Genomic DNA, 15,907 nt, shown 5'->3' with positions numbered 1-15,907 from the left:
GAACGGTCTGCTACAAATCACAATATCCTGAAACAAGTGCGTTGTTACCCTTGTTTATTGCCCATTCATCATTATCACCGTACACCCGCCTCATGAATAACACAAGCAACAATACAATCGTGCCTGTTACTGCAAAGGTTACCCGGCCGCAACTGTGTCAGCAGTGAGCTATCGGCAACGAGGATTAATTTTTCAACTGCGCCCATGAAGAAATCCAATTTTGCTAATGTTTTTATCTCGCAATGGATACTATCATACGGTTCATACCGCACCCCGCTGTCTGAAAGCGTAAATCGATAAGAACGAAAGTACTGTACTGTAATCATGCGAAAAAAATTTAAGGGAAGCAACTGGAACACAACTGGGCGGATTGATTCGGGAAATTCACGAGAAAACGTCATAATAATTATGAGTTCTTGTAGGATTCATGAGTGCTTTTTTTGAATTTTTTCATTAATTTTATTGTAGAATTATAATTATTTGTAGTACGAACGTAGAGCGCTACACATATCTGTTGTGGAATGTTAGCTTCGTGGGATAATTTCACTATGCTTATATGAACTGGAGGTGTTGTATTAACGCGTTCAGATGGAATCGGATATCAATAAGTTATTTAATTGGCAGTAAGCAATAGCATGATTGATTAAATAATCAAATCAGTAAATGTAGCAAAATGCACACTTATTGAAACCAACGGGCAAGGTAATTAAAGAAGTCACAGATCTGGTTTATAATACCTACGCAAGTCTGTCGCAAGTACTACTGTAGTATACTCGACGCGTTTTCAATATTTCAAACAGATCAGATCTTATCTAAGCGAAAAAAGTGAGTGTACCACACGGTAGCCACCCACACTATATTAGACGGTAATCTTTCCTGTCATTCGGATGCATTTCTGTGCAAATTCCTGCCCCATTGGCGTCACTATCCGGATTTGCTGTTGATCAGACGTATGTTGGCCGATGAGGCAGAACTGCCGCTGCCGATGATCAGACGGCGTTGACCGGCGTTTGACGAGCCGCTGTCGCCGGCGGTGAGGGTGTCGTGGACCCCCGGGGCGGTGGCTATGAGGTAGCGCCTGATCGCCGCCGGGTTCGTGCAGTCCGGCGCGTTGAGGCCCTTGCGCTCCAGACACTCTTTGCTGCACAGCCGGTGGTCAAAGCGCGACCCGATCAAGTCTTGACATTGGGCGCACTCCACTACAAAGGCAAAATAATTAAGCGGATACTTCTATATCGAAGACAGTAATTTAATCTTATGGGCCAGTTATGGCGTCAAATGTTACATTTTCCGATCAAATTTTACATTTTTCGGTTCAGCCATGGTAGAAATTACGGTCTCGCTTATTAGCAAGTTTAACCTATTGGTTCCTCGGCATTCAAGCTGGATTAATCGACTTGGCGGCTAAAGACGTTTTAACAGGATGGAATAACGAAAATGTCGAAACGAGAGAAAGAAATCTAAAGAACTATAACATACCTACTACGACGGAAACTTTTTTAAAAATATTATATGACACTGTTGTTAAACATACTCGTAATATAAATTTTATGGGCCTTAGCTGAGTTAATTACGAGTGAGCACAGTAATTAATCTTTGATAACCGTATTTATTGCAAATAAATAACGTAATGTAAAGTAATTAATACAGGTCCCGGTATGTAATATAACCGCCATTATAAGAAGATATCAAAGAGAAGTACGTAATAATACTACTACGTATCAGTAAATGTGAATAAAAAGGACTGTGTTGAGATTTATTACGTGTAGTCGTGTACATATCGTCGAAGCGTTGCACTTGTAATCACGGTCAAGCTATAGCGTGCAAATGACCCGCGCCGTATGTATGAAAGTGTATTCGAGTTCCTGGAAACTACCGTAATTACAACAGCCATTAAGACAACTTGAAATGACTACATAATTTTAAACGTACGTACCGATACACTGCGCCATCTTCGCGCGAAGGGCTTTGGGGACGGGACTGGTGGTGGTGGTGGGTTTGGCCGGGGCCGGTTTGCCCTGGGACTGGACAGCAACCGCCAGGATGCCCATAAGCGACACATACACGTTACACACCAACATTCTCCAACACACCTAACAGAAACAACTAACAGCAGCCGGGAAGTGGCAGTGACAACCTGATTGGCATCGAATGAATGATACGCGCAGCAAGTAGAGCGGTTTAATTACAAAATGACACCTTTACACCAGCACATATTGTTCCGCGCTGATCAGCTTGCTTCCGCGTGATAACTACGTAACTGAAACAGGTATGCCGACACCGGCGCCGACAGAGGCCGCTTAAATGGAGCTGCGCGGCCGGTGCTGAATTAAAGATCAGGATTTGATGGGACTGGATGGCAGAGGATCATCGCGGGATGCACCGGCGGAAAGGTCGAAGGTTACTCTAGCCGGATTAATTATATCATCCTGCGTGCGTAGCGCGAGTGGGCGGGTAAAGTACTTTGTGTGCCAATATGGTGCACATAATAAACTACTACATTTTAACCACCTAGTGGACTGCGATAACACTGTATACAAAAGCGGTGGACAAAACGACATTTCCTTTATGGGGCAGTTAGCCAAAAAGTCACGAGTGCCCTCGTACCCCAATATCCGCGTGCGGAGGTCTCTAGCCATAATTTTTTCATGCACTTGTGGTGTATTTTTTATTAGTTATTTTTACCGACGTTAGCAACAACATTCTCTTCCGGTCTTGTTTAAATTCGCTCTATTGTTTCCTGATTTTGTGGTGTATACCTATTAGGTGTGCGACTGTGCGTCAATCAGGGTTTTCGTCATATTTTATGCAGTAGTGTTTGTCCTGGTGTGTTGAAATATTCCAGTGCGCAGAATGCTTTTCTAATTAGAACTGAAATAGCCGACACTGTATACGCGGATTATGGTGAAATCCTCAACAATTCGGCGTAGTGCAGCAATGTTACGAGTATTTTTCTCGACGTGGCTGCGCAGTTGACGTTATTTCGGTGGCGGCTGGAAGCATTATGGAGTGTGTACGTACCGGCAAGGCGATGTTATTTTCTCGCTGCAGCTACCCTGTCGGAAAGCTGACAGACCGACACGCTCGGCTAAATGGGGAAACGTCGCGACAGTTATCTCAGGAATTACGCCCAATAATAGCAACCTAATACCCTGATACCGCTGTTGTAGGGATTCTGTCAAGAATTAATCTCGTACTGAAACAAACTTTGCAGACGATGCTGGTATTATCGTATAGGGGTAGCTTTCAAGTCGGCAATAGTATACAGCGCAGTAGTGGTTTACCGTTCTGCGCTGGAACCTTAAAATTTGTTCCTTTGAATAAATGCAGTCTGACAACAATTGAGCGTTAAAAAAAAGGTCACTAGTTTACGCGCGACGATTTACGAGACCTATTTTGCAATCGTGCAGGTAAAAAAACAGCCCAAATGTACAGTATATACGAATCTACGTACAATACTCGACATACAGCATACAGTGTAACAGATGCAGCATTATACTAGCATTAACAGATGCAACAGCGAACAGCCTATCCCCAAACAATGTAAAAAACATCAATGTACAACATACTGTACCTATCTGTACCTCATTTATGAAGGTTTCAGCAATATAACGAAACCACAAAGCTTCCTCCATCGTTTTTAATGCTTAAATTTTAATTGTGAAGTAAAGTGCCAGAGTAGGTACCTGCTGTTATTTTTATAGTAATGGCGATTGCCTAATGAAGAGCCTTCCATAGAAGAAAGAAAAAACTATCGAGGAAGGCAAGTATCCTTTCCTCTCTCATTGGATGTCATGAGTATTTTGGTTATCATTCGCAAAGCAGTTGCCGGTGTCTTCGGCTAGCAGCAACGTGTTCGTCTTGATGTCAGCGGGGCGCGATACGTTAACAAAAAGAACTCTGAGAACCATCGATAGCCAAAAGATGCCACCGCCGGTGACCCCGAAAATATTTCGGCGGATACTCCCAGTTAGTGACGACGGAAGGGCACAGTTTGGCTGTCCCGGGTCTGGAACAAAGAAACTTTCTCTGGCTGGTTACTGTGAAAGTATAATCTGCACATTTTTTGATAATGCACGAACGCCAGCGGAATGCAAAACGGTAAAAAAACGAAGTGCAGAAGGGGAATCACCAAAGGAAATGCGGTTACGGTGCTTCCTTTGGAAAGTTTTATCGCTACCCCGGAAATTCTGGATGCTCATTCTGTGCTTGCTGTCACCAGCAACTGTTCTTGTTTGATCAGGTCCGTGATACAGATGTGCATACATACAGCATAATAATAGTTTACGCTTGTGGAGCTCTCGGTTTGCGACTGCGTACTTGCAGCTGCCTGATCACACATATCACTTACAAAAAAGGCCGCTTTTTTGTCTGTATGGCACGTCTGAACATTTGTCGCGTGTACAAATGCACGGAGCACGGTGTATAAACAGCACAGTTAAATTCTGAAATTAAGTGCAGTACCTAAATATTTTCGAAAAGAATATAGACCAATATGCTGCTCATAATTATTTGATCAAAGTTCCAGGTATTGTACACGAGCAGTAACGAACTTGCACGGGCACACCACAGTGGATCATATTTCGTACCAATATCCCATCGGCCGTTTTAGTTTGTTTATGTAATTTTTTTGTGTACGTATTCCCGAACCAACTTTCCAACAGTTACTATCACTGTACCACTAATCAGGGAACATTTTCCGCCTCCAAATTCAGAAAAATCTCATATTTTGCAGAAACGCGGTATACTTACCCAGTATTTATAAAAAAAAAGGTTCAGGTGCCATGGTAAGACGGCACACTGAGAACCAATTTTGAAACCACAGTTCACAACAGTAATTTGCTTCAGTATATTACGCAGTACTTTGCTTGGCTTCACTGTCAGTTCAGTGCATGTCTGTTCAGTGCTGTCAGTTCAGTGTGTTGTTGTGCAGTGGGACGGTGCGGCATTCATCCGGTGCAGCTGGTGTGAAAATGTGTTATTTTTTAAATGCTTTTACATTGACTTCCACACTTGCGGCCTAAGTAACCTTTTCAAAAACCAGTCGCACCAAGTAAGATGGCAAGTGGAATAATATTTTAAGGCCCCATTACACCGAAAAAACTTTTTCATGTTGAAATGTTCTGTGCTGGTATGAGGGCTACATCTAGTTTTACTACGTTTCTTTTCGTATTTGGCTTGTCGAAAATAAAATAACGTTGTCAAGACCCAAGTATCAACAACCTTACAGGATATTGTCAAACAAAAAACAACCAAACAAAAAACAAAGTACAAACAAACGTAAAGCCGATTTGCTATAGCATCTATAGCGTTAAGTATTTTAGCAATTTATATTACGTTTGGCCACGCCCATCTTGACCATGGCACATGAAACTATTTTTTTATAAATACTGGGTAAGTATACTACGTTTCTGCACAATATGGGATTTTTCTGAATTTAGAGGCGGAAAATGTTCCTTGATTTGGTAAGTAGCACGCAGAGCTCGCTTACACTCTTTGTACTTTGTATTTGTATAGTGCATAAAATTATTTTGGGTAGGCCGTAGTGATAATTAAACTCTTAATTTTGCTGGGAATTAAACATTATGATTAATTCAATTAAAATTATGGCAATTTTGATTATGCTGAGCGTAATTAAAATTGTGCATTTTTAATTAAGCTTAAGCATAATTAAAATTCGTCAATTTTAATTATACTTAAGCTTAATTCTGAGTCAAATTATGAACAATAAAAATAGTCTGATCAAAAGAAAACTGAATTTTAATTATGATAAGCAAAATTAAAATTGGACAATTTTAATTATGCTCCAGTTTAATTAAAATTGTTGAATTTTGATTATGCTGATCATAATTAAAATTGATCAATTTCCAATTATGATAAGCTTAATCAAAATTATAAGCAAAATAATTATGATGAGTTTAATATTCACTAGTAGGCCGCTGACAGACAGACAGAAATGGCTACATACGTAAATAAATACTCGTAAGTCGTAGATAAGAGAAAACGCAGATATCCTATCCAACTTTGTCTCATGGAAAAACTTGAGCGGAAAGGTCACCGAAAAAGGCAAGCGCGGTGGATGGGGCGGGGTGGAAACTAATGTACAGATCTCTACAGATCGATTGTCATAAAACATGGGTTTTCCGCCGTAGCAAGGCTTGAGTCACATGCCGATCACAAACGCAAATTCGGAGTTGCGGGCTAAAAGCGGTACGCAGCACGTTATAGTACTATAGTGGTGGCAGATTATAAGGCAAAAGCCAAGGAGTTCGTGGAGAGTATCATAAATTACTGTACTTAAAGATTAATATTATTCGTAGTTCAGGGACACCAGCTGCAGAGAATGCGGAAGTGGAGGTGGTGAAACTGGGCGACAACTGCGGAGTGCGGAGACTGCGGACAAAAGGGAACGCAAAAATGTACCGTAGTTTGCAGTGATTTGAACCTTTGGAGATGAAAATTAATCATGAAATCAAACATCCATTGGTGTATAGAGTTGGTTGTTCTGAAATTTGGAAATTCTGATTTATGCTTACCAGCAAGTACTTACTATAGTGTGAGGAGGACTGGTAACCAACCGTTTGACGTCATCACTCTCGCATACACGGGAGGGCGGCTGCCATGGTGACAGATGCGGATTTTTCACGGTTTTTGTCAGTTTTCTTAGCAGGTTTCTTTCATTTTTTAATTTTAACCCTCGAAATTAGAATTTCTGTATTCAAAATGATCTATTAAAATCTTAGAAAGTATTTCATGAGAAAGAAACGTCAGAATATCTCTTAAAAGCGGCAAGAAAGTCTGTGGGACTATGGTAAGCGTTAGCATAGCATTGCTTTTTGTATGCGACAGTGATGACGTAGTCGACCGTTGCGCAGTCCGTTCCCAGTCCTTCTAGCTATAGTAAGTTCTTGTTACCAGTTAATTTTGCGCTTTAAGATCAGCAACGCAACAACCGTGCCTAGCAACGTCGTTAACAACAAGCAACCATAAAATCAAATGCTAATACACTGTAAGTTACTTATTGTACACTTACTAATTTTATTGCTGGTTCAGTACAAGGCTTAACAAGAACAATACTCCATCTGTACCGTTTAAATTGCAGCCGAGTACTGCTGTCGATATGAGAATAATACTATGTACTTAGTTCTCAAACCAAACATTTAACCACACTTCTGTTGCTTTGTTCGCCGTCCGCGGAAGTGCACTGCAGCGAAAAATATTTTTTGCTGATTTTCAGGAAGAAAATGTACATATGTTAATTGCTGATATCCGAAGGCAGCAGAGAAATTTATTGTTACATAAGGTACCATCAAAGATATCTGGCCAGTACACAGTTGTATCGATGTTTCAGTACAGTAAGCCCAAGGCATACTACGAGTCCAACTTCCTCCCGTGGCAGACCGCTAGCTCTTTCCCACAGCACGCCACCGCCGCGAGCTTTGTCCCCAACGGCTTTGCATGCTCTTCGTTGGGGCCCGCGGTGTCCCTCGTACATGAGCGCTATAGGTTTCGCCCTAAGGCGGAACCACCACCACCGGAAGTTAGTCCCGTGTACGCGCCAGTGGATAACTATAGCGTAGACTCATACTGGCCGCACGTGATCACCGCCCCGGCGCTTGCGTCGGCGCCGCAGTATAATACACCCGTCTATGCATTACCCGAGCAAACGCCACAATCAAGCCATCACGAAACGGCGAAAAAGGTCAACGTAATCTTACCGGAATGCACAAAGGTCCCGCCGCCTCCATTGGGTGTCGTCCCCGCGCCGCCGGCGCCCCCTCCTCTTCCCAGAACGCCGAAAGGGCAAAGTCCTCCCCACCATAAGAAAAAGCAATCAGGGCGCTCACGCGGCAGAAGCCGGTCGCGCAATTGCGAGAAAGCGACCACGCTAGCTCCTGTTACCCGTGACCTTTGCAATAGGTCGACGGGAGTGGAGACGACGCTAAAGGTCACAAAGGCGTTGTTAAAGAAGGGCAGCACGTTGTTGTCGGGGAAGACAGTAACGAAGGCAAACTTTGTGCCGCCGCAGGGCGATTCGCTGCACATTGACGCCACCCTGGAGACCAATGAGAATCCGCCCTATTGGAACCGCTACGTCATGCGCCGACCGAAATTGATCTACACTGAGCGCACATGCTGGCCGGAGGGAGTACCGACGGACAATGATCCGCGCTATGCGGTGTTGTGTGCGCGACTGCAGTGGCGCCGGCAGAATTCTAAAGTGTTGTATGATTCGGTGCTGGATTGCAGTGCTGGTGTGGTGGAAAAGGGAGATATGACCGGCAAAAGGAAATCGCGTTTTGATATGAAACCTGATTAATTTTGTAAGAGTAAAGTACTATTACCACATGTTTTTTTGACAGAATATTGTTGTGAAGGTGTTATCTATGTAATTGTTAACTGTATGATTCGTTCAGCTTTTTTTTATTTCTAAATAAAACTTTTAAAATTTCCAATGGATGTTTTACAACCTGATACGAGTGTGTACCTGACATATCTGTAATGATTATAGATATTTAAATATGTAGGTGCCGATGTATCGTATCTGTAGGTGCGTCACCAAACTCGTAGTAATGCATGAACTATTGAAAATTGCTAAGAAAAACTAAGTAGCGAATTTTCAGAGCAAAAAATTTAGTATCGGTATTAAATATTAATTAAACAAAGTTATTACATTCGTTATGGCCTCCTGTTAATATAACTCGTTATATATTGTACTTTGGTCAAACAGAAGCAGAAATATATTTTTATTAACAGTGCGACTTGAAAAGAACGTACCAGTAGAAATTTTTACAGGTTACAGACATTATGAACTATACAGATACTCGTTTTTGCACCAAACGTTTTTGTGGCATGACTGAGAAAATGCAGGAAAAAATGAATTCAGTCAGGCGTATTATTTCTGGAGACCGCCCTGCGGCATGTGACTCGGCCGATCATGTCCATAGCGACCATGTTCTATTTCCTGGTGTGGTTGTTGTTGATGTTGATGCTGCGTGACTCTTCCGTTATAGGGTGGTTTGCCATGGTTAATCAGGTTGGATTGGCTGTTTTGAACGATATTCCCCAGCGACTGGAGGTACTGTTGATACTGCAGTAGCTGATTGGTGTAGGCGTTGGCCAGCACCGACTGATAGGCAGCGTAGGGATTCACCGACACCAGCGGCCCCGTCGGCACCCCGTAAACGACGCCGGAGGGAGGAGGCTGCCCCCCGCCCGGCACCGGAACCGGCGGTGAAATGCCGGCGTTATTGCAGTTGGAGGTCAGCACTACGGGCACCGTGGCGGTTTGACCCGAGAGGGCAGTGGCCTGGATGACCAAGCGCTGGGAGCCGGCAGGCGGAACGGTGAGGATGGCTATCTGTCCAGTATTCTGGTTGATGCTGTAGAACTGACTGCCGCCGATGATGTTGTAGACTACACCGGTGCCACAGGAAGATGCCGACACCTGTCCCACTGGGGTGCCCACGGTGCAGGCTACGTGAAAAAAGCTGAGGGATGGCGGGAATACCGGGCCGGCATCCACGGTAAAGACGGTGACCGGTGCAATGAACGTCTGGCCGGTGGAGGTCACCGCCTGCACGTTGAAGGATTGTGGACCGGTCGGCGGGGCCTGGAGGCTGGTGATTTGCCCGGTGACGGAGTTGACGGTGAAAAAGGGACTTCCAGGTGGCTGGATGGTGTAGACGGGATTGTTGCCCAGACCAGGTACCAAAACATTGCCGACGGTGACCCCGGCAGCGCAGTTGTTAAGAGTGAAGACATAGGACGGTTGCGAGAAGCCGGCGCTGGGAATCGTGGGGGCAGTGGTAGAGGGGGCGCTAGTGATGGTTGACTGACAGGTGCTAGTAATGGTCACCGGGACCGTGGCTTGTTGGCCTGTTAGAAACGTCACGATATAACACTTAAAACCCAGTAACCTTTAGCTTGCGTACCTTGTGGTGTCGTCGCCACAACCGTTAACGTCTGCGACCAGGTTCCTGTATAGAAATAAAAACGAAGGTATTTAAACTGAAAACAAAAAATATCCTGCAGTAAAGGAGAAAATAAATCGATATTGTTTGTAATTTCTGCTAAGTACTAAACGTGTCATAGTTATTAATGAATGCAGAAAGGTTAAGGCTGTTTATTACTGCACCGTACCAGGAGGCGGTGGATTACTGATGGTTATCTGTCCATTGACGAGATTTATCGCAAAAAACGCGTTACCACCTTGTATGGAGTACCTGGAACAAAGCGCATTTATACGAGTGCTACGAGTAGGGTGCGAGCTATCAGCAGTCTAATGCGTACTGCAATCCGTCGCCAAAGAACTGTGCGGAAACGGTGCCCACCACCGATCCCGTCGTGCAGGCCGTTGACGTGAACTGGTAACTGGTCTGGAAGAAGTTGACCGGGCTGGTAACGGCACCGCCTCCGCCACCGGGGGATGGTGTAGGCACACCACCGCCTCCGGTACCGCCACCCGGACAGATACTGGTTATTGTCACCGGCACAGTGCCCATCTGGCCGCTACTGGAGGACGCCGTCACCGTGAGAGTGTTGGTGTTGGTGCCGGGCGGCAGCGGCCCAACGGAGGAGATTTGGCCGGTCTGGGAATTGATACTGAAGAGGTTGTTGGCTGGAGAAATAGAAAACAGCACCGTCGAGCCGAAGGCCTGTGAGAAGATTTGCCCCACCGGTGTCCCGCCTCCGACACCGCTCGTGCAGGTGCTGGTGGTGAAAGAGTAGGAGCTCTGGCTGAACAGGCCGCCACCGGTGCCACCCCCCGCGGGGTCCGTCCCGATGGTGGGCACGGTACCCTGCTTGGCGCCGTTGCAGTGGGCGTTGATGGTAACCGGGACGGAGACGGCGATGCTCTGCCGACTGCCGCTCTGGGCGATGACCGTCAGGGACTGGGTGCCGGACGGCGGGATGTCGGCAATGAAGACCACCCCCGTCTGGGAGTTGATGGCGTAGTAGGGGTTTCCGTTGGCGATGGAGTAGGTGACGAAGGAGCCGTCCGTGGTTGGCTGGGCGGCGATCTGGCCCACGGTCGAGCCGATGGCGCAGCCCGGTGCCGTGAACTGGTAACTGTTCTGGCCAAAGATCAGGGCGGCCGATATCGGCGACTCCTGCCGGTTGGTGGACACCAGGTTGACTCGCACGATGCTCTCGCAAAACTGACAAAACGAAACCGTATTTGCTTCTACTAAAAACTAAATTTTGAAATCACAGCGGTAGTATTAGTTACTTTAACGTAAATAAAAAATAATATTAAACGAAACAATGAGAAAAGCAAGAATATCGAAATACTTCAATAAAATACAAAAGAAAGTAAAATGATATGAAAGTAAAAAGAAGAGAAACAAAACATTTAATGAATAATACGCTCGCAAAATAAGGCGCAGAGGAGTTGGTGGGGTTAGTAATCATGTAACCGGGTTAGTCACGCAGTTTCTTCCGGCAACAAGCAGTGACGCACTTACATTGTTGGGGTTGGAAACGGAATTGGCGCGGACCTGGAAGTCGAAGCTGGCCCGGAAGCGCTTGCCCATAAACATGCGCAGTAGGGAGGAGGTGACGGTGACATCACCGGTGGCGGGATGGACGTGGAATTTAGTCAGCGTGCTATCCGGCAGATGGTACTTAACCGTGCCTCCCGCGCTATCTGTGGCCGAGACGCGCAGCACGAAGGTGCCGGGCTGGGCGGTATCCGCGATAGTTCCCGTGTACATCGACTGCGAGCAAGTTACGCCGCCGCTGCCGCTCAGTAAACTTGACTGCCGATCCTGTAACCACAGTAAAGAGTAATTTAAATTTTAGCGTAGTAAATTAATAACAAATTAATAATACGCATGAGTTTAATTTTTATGGTGAATTAAAATTAAGATTAAAGACCAATTGACAAGATAAAATTTGAAAATGCTACTGCATATCCAGATTTATTACGGTGGTTTTATTTAAAGAAGCGACAAAGCTAATAATAAAGAAATAAATGATACGGAGCTGTACCTGTAATTGTATCACCGCTAGGGATGTCTGTGCACATAATAATACTGTCACAATAAGAAGTACGATATAATATCCCGATAAAAGATGCATTATGGCGGCGCAATCCGGTGGTGTGGTGCATGTTGTGATACTTTACATGGTCACTAATTGCCCGGCAAAATCCGATATACTGACGAATTGTGCGACGTGTGCGTTATGTAATAGAAAAGAACGAGGAATGTTTAGAAATGCTGCCGTGTGTGTTTTATAGGAGCGAGTGGTCAGCTATCTGGTCAACAAGAGGAAGCGGCACGTACATGCCGGCACATGTGGTGAGTTTGTAAATATTGCACTGTCTGTCGGCATCGCGCACCCTCCTAACGCACGAACCAACAACTCAACCGGCTTACGCAGCAACATCGCCTCCCGGCAGATGGCATTTGTTTGTTTCCCTCTCAACAATAGTCAAACTGACCGCTCGTTGCAACTGTTCGCAGTCCAACTGTAAAACGCTCACTTCCCCGAATGCATAAATTGTATGAACGTAACGTACGCTTGTCACCGTTATTCGCTCATCTGCTTTCAGTTCGGGCACGCTACAGCTTTACGAGGTAAATTAACACATAATGAAGCACATTATAATTATTATGACCGACCAAATTACTGGAATCCCAGATTGCTACGCAGCCACTTTGGCCGTTTCCCTTTTACAAGTACATTTCACTGCCTGTAATTAATTTATCGACGGATATTGGGTATCATGGTAATATTAATGAGTATCATGATATTGGGTAACAATGATGATAAATTTTTAATTTTATGTTTGTCAAATTCATAACTATTGCTTATTTTTTTATTGTGTGTAATAATAATTATGATAATACTGCATCAGAACGAAGAAACATTAATCAAGCCGGCGAGCGACGGTGTCAGATCGCCGTTTCGTAAATGCCATACGTAACCCATAATGTAAGCGCGTCAAGTATATCAAGGCAACATGTTAATAAAATCGCAGAAAAGAAAATCTGATCCAAGCCGTGTGAATAAATTGTGGGAAATACTTTCCAGTGCGTAATACGTCTTGTCAATGGAAAAGTGGAGCGGAGCGGCGCCGGATGTATGAGGTTGATGTTAAAGAGGATATTGCTGTAGCGGCTGGCCACGTCTGTCTTCGCGACGGCCTAGACGCATTAACCTTGGCCAGGCCGGTGTGTTAAATGATGGCGCTGACGTTAAGGTCAGTTGAGACGGTGCAGCATGTTGCTCTTGGAGTTGGGTATGGAGGCCAGGTTGAGTTCCGGCGGCACCACCAGAATCGGCAGCGGATAGTGCACGTCGCCCGTCCCGTTGCCGGCCGCTGCAACATTAACTCCAGTAAACAACCCTTATAGCGTTAATGCAATAAGCAGACGCGCCGTCAACTTGGCGTCAACATGCAGTAAATATGCGCAGTTACCCCTAATTGATGTGTAGTTATCCTTAACCACACTTGTTACTGCTGCACATGCATAATGGCTTGTCAACGAACAGCGTGACCATTTCGTGCTCTACCCTTCACACGCTTTGACAAATATTTAACAGTATTAATAATTATTTAAATTATCATTAAATTTTAACAACGAGCTCCATACAATCTCTCACCATAACCGCACAGTGCACAATAAATTTTTGTGGATAGAGAAAACGATGCCTTTTATTTGGAAATTCGAATTGCATAAAATTAATATCCATCAATAATAGGCGCTAGTTTTACCCAGTATCATAATACGTGTTCAAATAAACGAGGCGAACTATACCTAATGCTTGAAAGTCATTCAATACAATAATCCACAAAAGCTCATGGAGCCACGACCTGTTAATTTCAAAAGCTAGCGCACACTGTCAGCGTCATATTCACGATTCGGAGAAGCATGCATTAGTTAGTACATACAATCACGCAGATCAAGTGATACGTAAAATTATTACAAATCCAGCTTAATGGACAATACAGAGTGTTGAGCTTTTAATTTATCAATAACATTAAGAATCATGGCAGTGTACGTGTTCTAGGCAGTAGTCCATGATAATGATCAAGTTTTTAAATTTATATTAATTTTCTCTTTGTGGGATAATCGGCGTACGTGTCTGTAATGTATTTGAAATTTGGTTGTAGAAGTACTGTACGTACTGCACAGATAACTGGGACAGCATTTGCCGTTGAGCGGTAGTTTATAGCATTCCTCCATGGGCAAGGTGTCCGTTGAACAGATAATGTCGGCGCAAAATATCCGGCCCTCTTTACAAGCGCACAACGGTTTACCTGTTAATGCAACCAGTACGGTGGTGCTGTGTAAAATATTCAACGGAATTCAGCGCTTTTACGATACCCCTGTGTGCGTAGATAACGAAAAATTATTTTTTTAAGATAGTGGTATCGTACTCACAAGGATCGTCGCTCCTGATTTCGTCCATGGTGTTGCAGGCTAAAAAATCCCGATGTCAAAGTGAAATCGAAAGCGCGTTTAATGATGCGATATATATACAACAAAGGTCACTAGTTGGACTGACCTGCACCGGCGATAATAAACTTGCTGCTGCTGGCCGCCGTTGTCGTTGTCACATTGGCGGCTATGTCGTTGCCGATTGGTAACGCAAAGGTCACGCCGACCACCGCCGCTAGAAAAACGACCAGTGCACGCTGCATGACGAAGGCGCTGAGGCTAACGAGGTGCGACAGGAAACAAACAATTAGCATTCCCAACAAATTACAGTATTAAACTGCTGTGAAATAAACTTACTGAGTGGAAGGCCGCAGCTGAACTGCGGAGGAGTTTTATACGCTTGGCGCGAGGCTCACCGAAAGGAAGAAAAACATCAGCGTGACAAGACTGTCAGCTTCGTTTCGCGGAAGCAGTACAAGGAAGACGAAGAGAACAGCATTCGGCATACGTTAACCCGATCATACAGTGTGGCACGTATATATAAATCCATCGACGCTTTCACTCACGCAACGAATGATCGCCGCGCTCCGCTCGCCAACACCCGGATGACGTACATTGCCGCTATTTCCGTACACAACACAACATCTCGCGTTTAGTGCGCAATTAGCACCACCGCAGTAGAAATAAGCATGCGGCACATGGGCGCCACTTGCCGAATTGCCAGTTTACGTTTCTACAGAAAACAGCTCATCAGAAAACGTGGAAGTAGCAAATATAGGCGAAAAATGCCGGTGGGCACGTGCTGCTTGCTACTGGCGACTCTGCGTCTGGAAAGCATCAGCTTTAAGGGCAAAAACGCCTCCTGTCCATCAACCGGAAATTGGCTGCATAACTCCCATCGTAGACGGTTGTCACGCTGTCTAACAGCTTTTCCGGCGGGAAAAGGTGGCAAAAGGGATAATTAACACTCATCCACTGGCGACTGCGGTGCCTCGTTGCTAAAATGGGATAATAATGCGTCTAGCCGCGCTAATTACTGATTACGCTCTTCACTCGAAGACAAGTGTCTATGACCTTCAGTTTCTTTGTCACAAGTTGCGGTTGTTTTGTACATTCGGTACATTAATACCGTAATTACCGGCGGTAAAGCGAGAAGCGCCGATTACGACACAAAGGTCAAAGTTTCTGAAAAATCTATAGTGAAGGTAGGATAAGTATTAATTACGTTCTCTTATCAGGACATGAGAAATTTACGGAATATGTAGAAGTACAGTACTTCGTCGTACCGCTTAGTTCATAGTCATACCCACGTTTATAATAATTTTAGATCAGCAACCTACGTCTAATTTTATGTTTTTGCGTTTACCGGTATGCAGTAATTATATATATGTTTGTTTTTATTAGTTTTATTTCACCTGTTCCCCTAAACAATTTTTCAAGTTTCGAAAGACAAGCTAGGATAAACTAACGGCGAGCAGCATTTGTGAGTACCTACACGAGTGTTTATTGGATAT

At 44.5% G+C, this 15,907-nt stretch overlaps 4 protein-coding genes across 7 annotated transcripts; 1 reads left to right on the top strand and 3 right to left on the bottom strand.

Annotated features, from left to right (window-relative positions):
• Positions 1-701: 701 nt before the first annotated feature.
• LOC129593320 (uncharacterized) lies at positions 702-6,739 on the bottom strand. The gene is made up of 3 exons (XM_055489573.1): positions 6,551-6,739; positions 1,937-2,093; positions 702-1,199 (listed from the first exon to the last, which is right to left on the bottom strand). The coding sequence occupies exons 2-3, from the start codon at positions 2,079-2,081 to the stop codon at positions 925-927; spliced, it is 420 nt and encodes a 139-aa protein (XP_055345548.1). The 5' UTR covers positions 2,082-2,093; positions 6,551-6,739; the 3' UTR covers positions 702-924.
• On the top strand, positions 6,654-10,339 carry LOC129593319 (uncharacterized). 3 transcript variants are annotated; one of them, XM_055489572.1, is made up of 4 exons: positions 6,654-6,811; positions 7,352-8,324; positions 9,015-9,708; positions 10,112-10,339. In XM_055489572.1, the coding sequence occupies exons 1-2, from the start codon at positions 6,809-6,811 to the stop codon at positions 8,318-8,320; spliced, it is 972 nt and encodes a 323-aa protein (XP_055345547.1). In that variant the 5' UTR covers positions 6,654-6,808; the 3' UTR covers positions 8,321-8,324; positions 9,015-9,708; positions 10,112-10,339. The 3 variants fall into 3 exon arrangements, with proteins under 3 accessions (XP_055345547.1, XP_055345545.1, XP_055345546.1); XM_055489570.1 differs by lacking the exon at positions 6,654-6,811 and having other exon boundaries at positions 7,062-8,324; XM_055489571.1 differs by lacking the exons at positions 6,654-6,811; positions 10,112-10,339 and having other exon boundaries at positions 7,062-8,324; positions 9,015-9,781.
• LOC129593317 (mucin-2-like) lies at positions 8,765-12,194 on the bottom strand. Its single transcript, XM_055489569.1, has 6 exons — positions 11,995-12,194; positions 11,469-11,771; positions 10,294-11,162; positions 10,144-10,226; positions 9,936-9,980; positions 8,765-9,879 (listed from the first exon to the last, which is right to left on the bottom strand). Exons 1-6 carry the CDS (start codon positions 12,082-12,084, stop codon positions 8,897-8,899), a joined length of 2,373 nt encoding a protein of 790 aa, XP_055345544.1. The 5' UTR covers positions 12,085-12,194; the 3' UTR covers positions 8,765-8,896.
• A 604-nt stretch (positions 12,195-12,798) lies between these two features.
• Positions 12,799-14,901, bottom strand: LOC129593391 (uncharacterized). Of its 2 annotated transcripts, XM_055489677.1 has the most exons (5): positions 14,751-14,901; positions 14,521-14,672; positions 14,397-14,435; positions 14,141-14,272; positions 12,799-13,330 (listed from the first exon to the last, which is right to left on the bottom strand). In XM_055489677.1, exons 2-5 carry the CDS (start codon positions 14,654-14,656, stop codon positions 13,212-13,214), a joined length of 426 nt encoding a protein of 141 aa, XP_055345652.1. In that variant the 5' UTR covers positions 14,657-14,672; positions 14,751-14,901; the 3' UTR covers positions 12,799-13,211. The 2 variants fall into 2 exon arrangements, with proteins under 2 accessions (XP_055345652.1, XP_055345651.1); XM_055489676.1 differs by lacking the exon at positions 14,751-14,901 and having other exon boundaries at positions 12,800-13,330; positions 14,521-14,740.
• Between the last annotated feature and the right edge of the window lie 1,006 nt (positions 14,902-15,907).

This window comes from Paramacrobiotus metropolitanus, unplaced genomic scaffold, assembly GCF_019649055.1.
Source record: "Paramacrobiotus metropolitanus isolate TYO unplaced genomic scaffold, Prichtersi_v1.0 Parri_scaffold0000061, whole genome shotgun sequence".
In the NCBI taxonomy this organism is placed as follows: domain Eukaryota; kingdom Metazoa; phylum Tardigrada; class Eutardigrada; order Parachela; family Macrobiotidae; genus Paramacrobiotus; species Paramacrobiotus metropolitanus.
The sequence above is the reverse complement of the archived record's forward strand: the minus strand, read 5'-3'. Positions and strand labels throughout refer to the sequence as shown.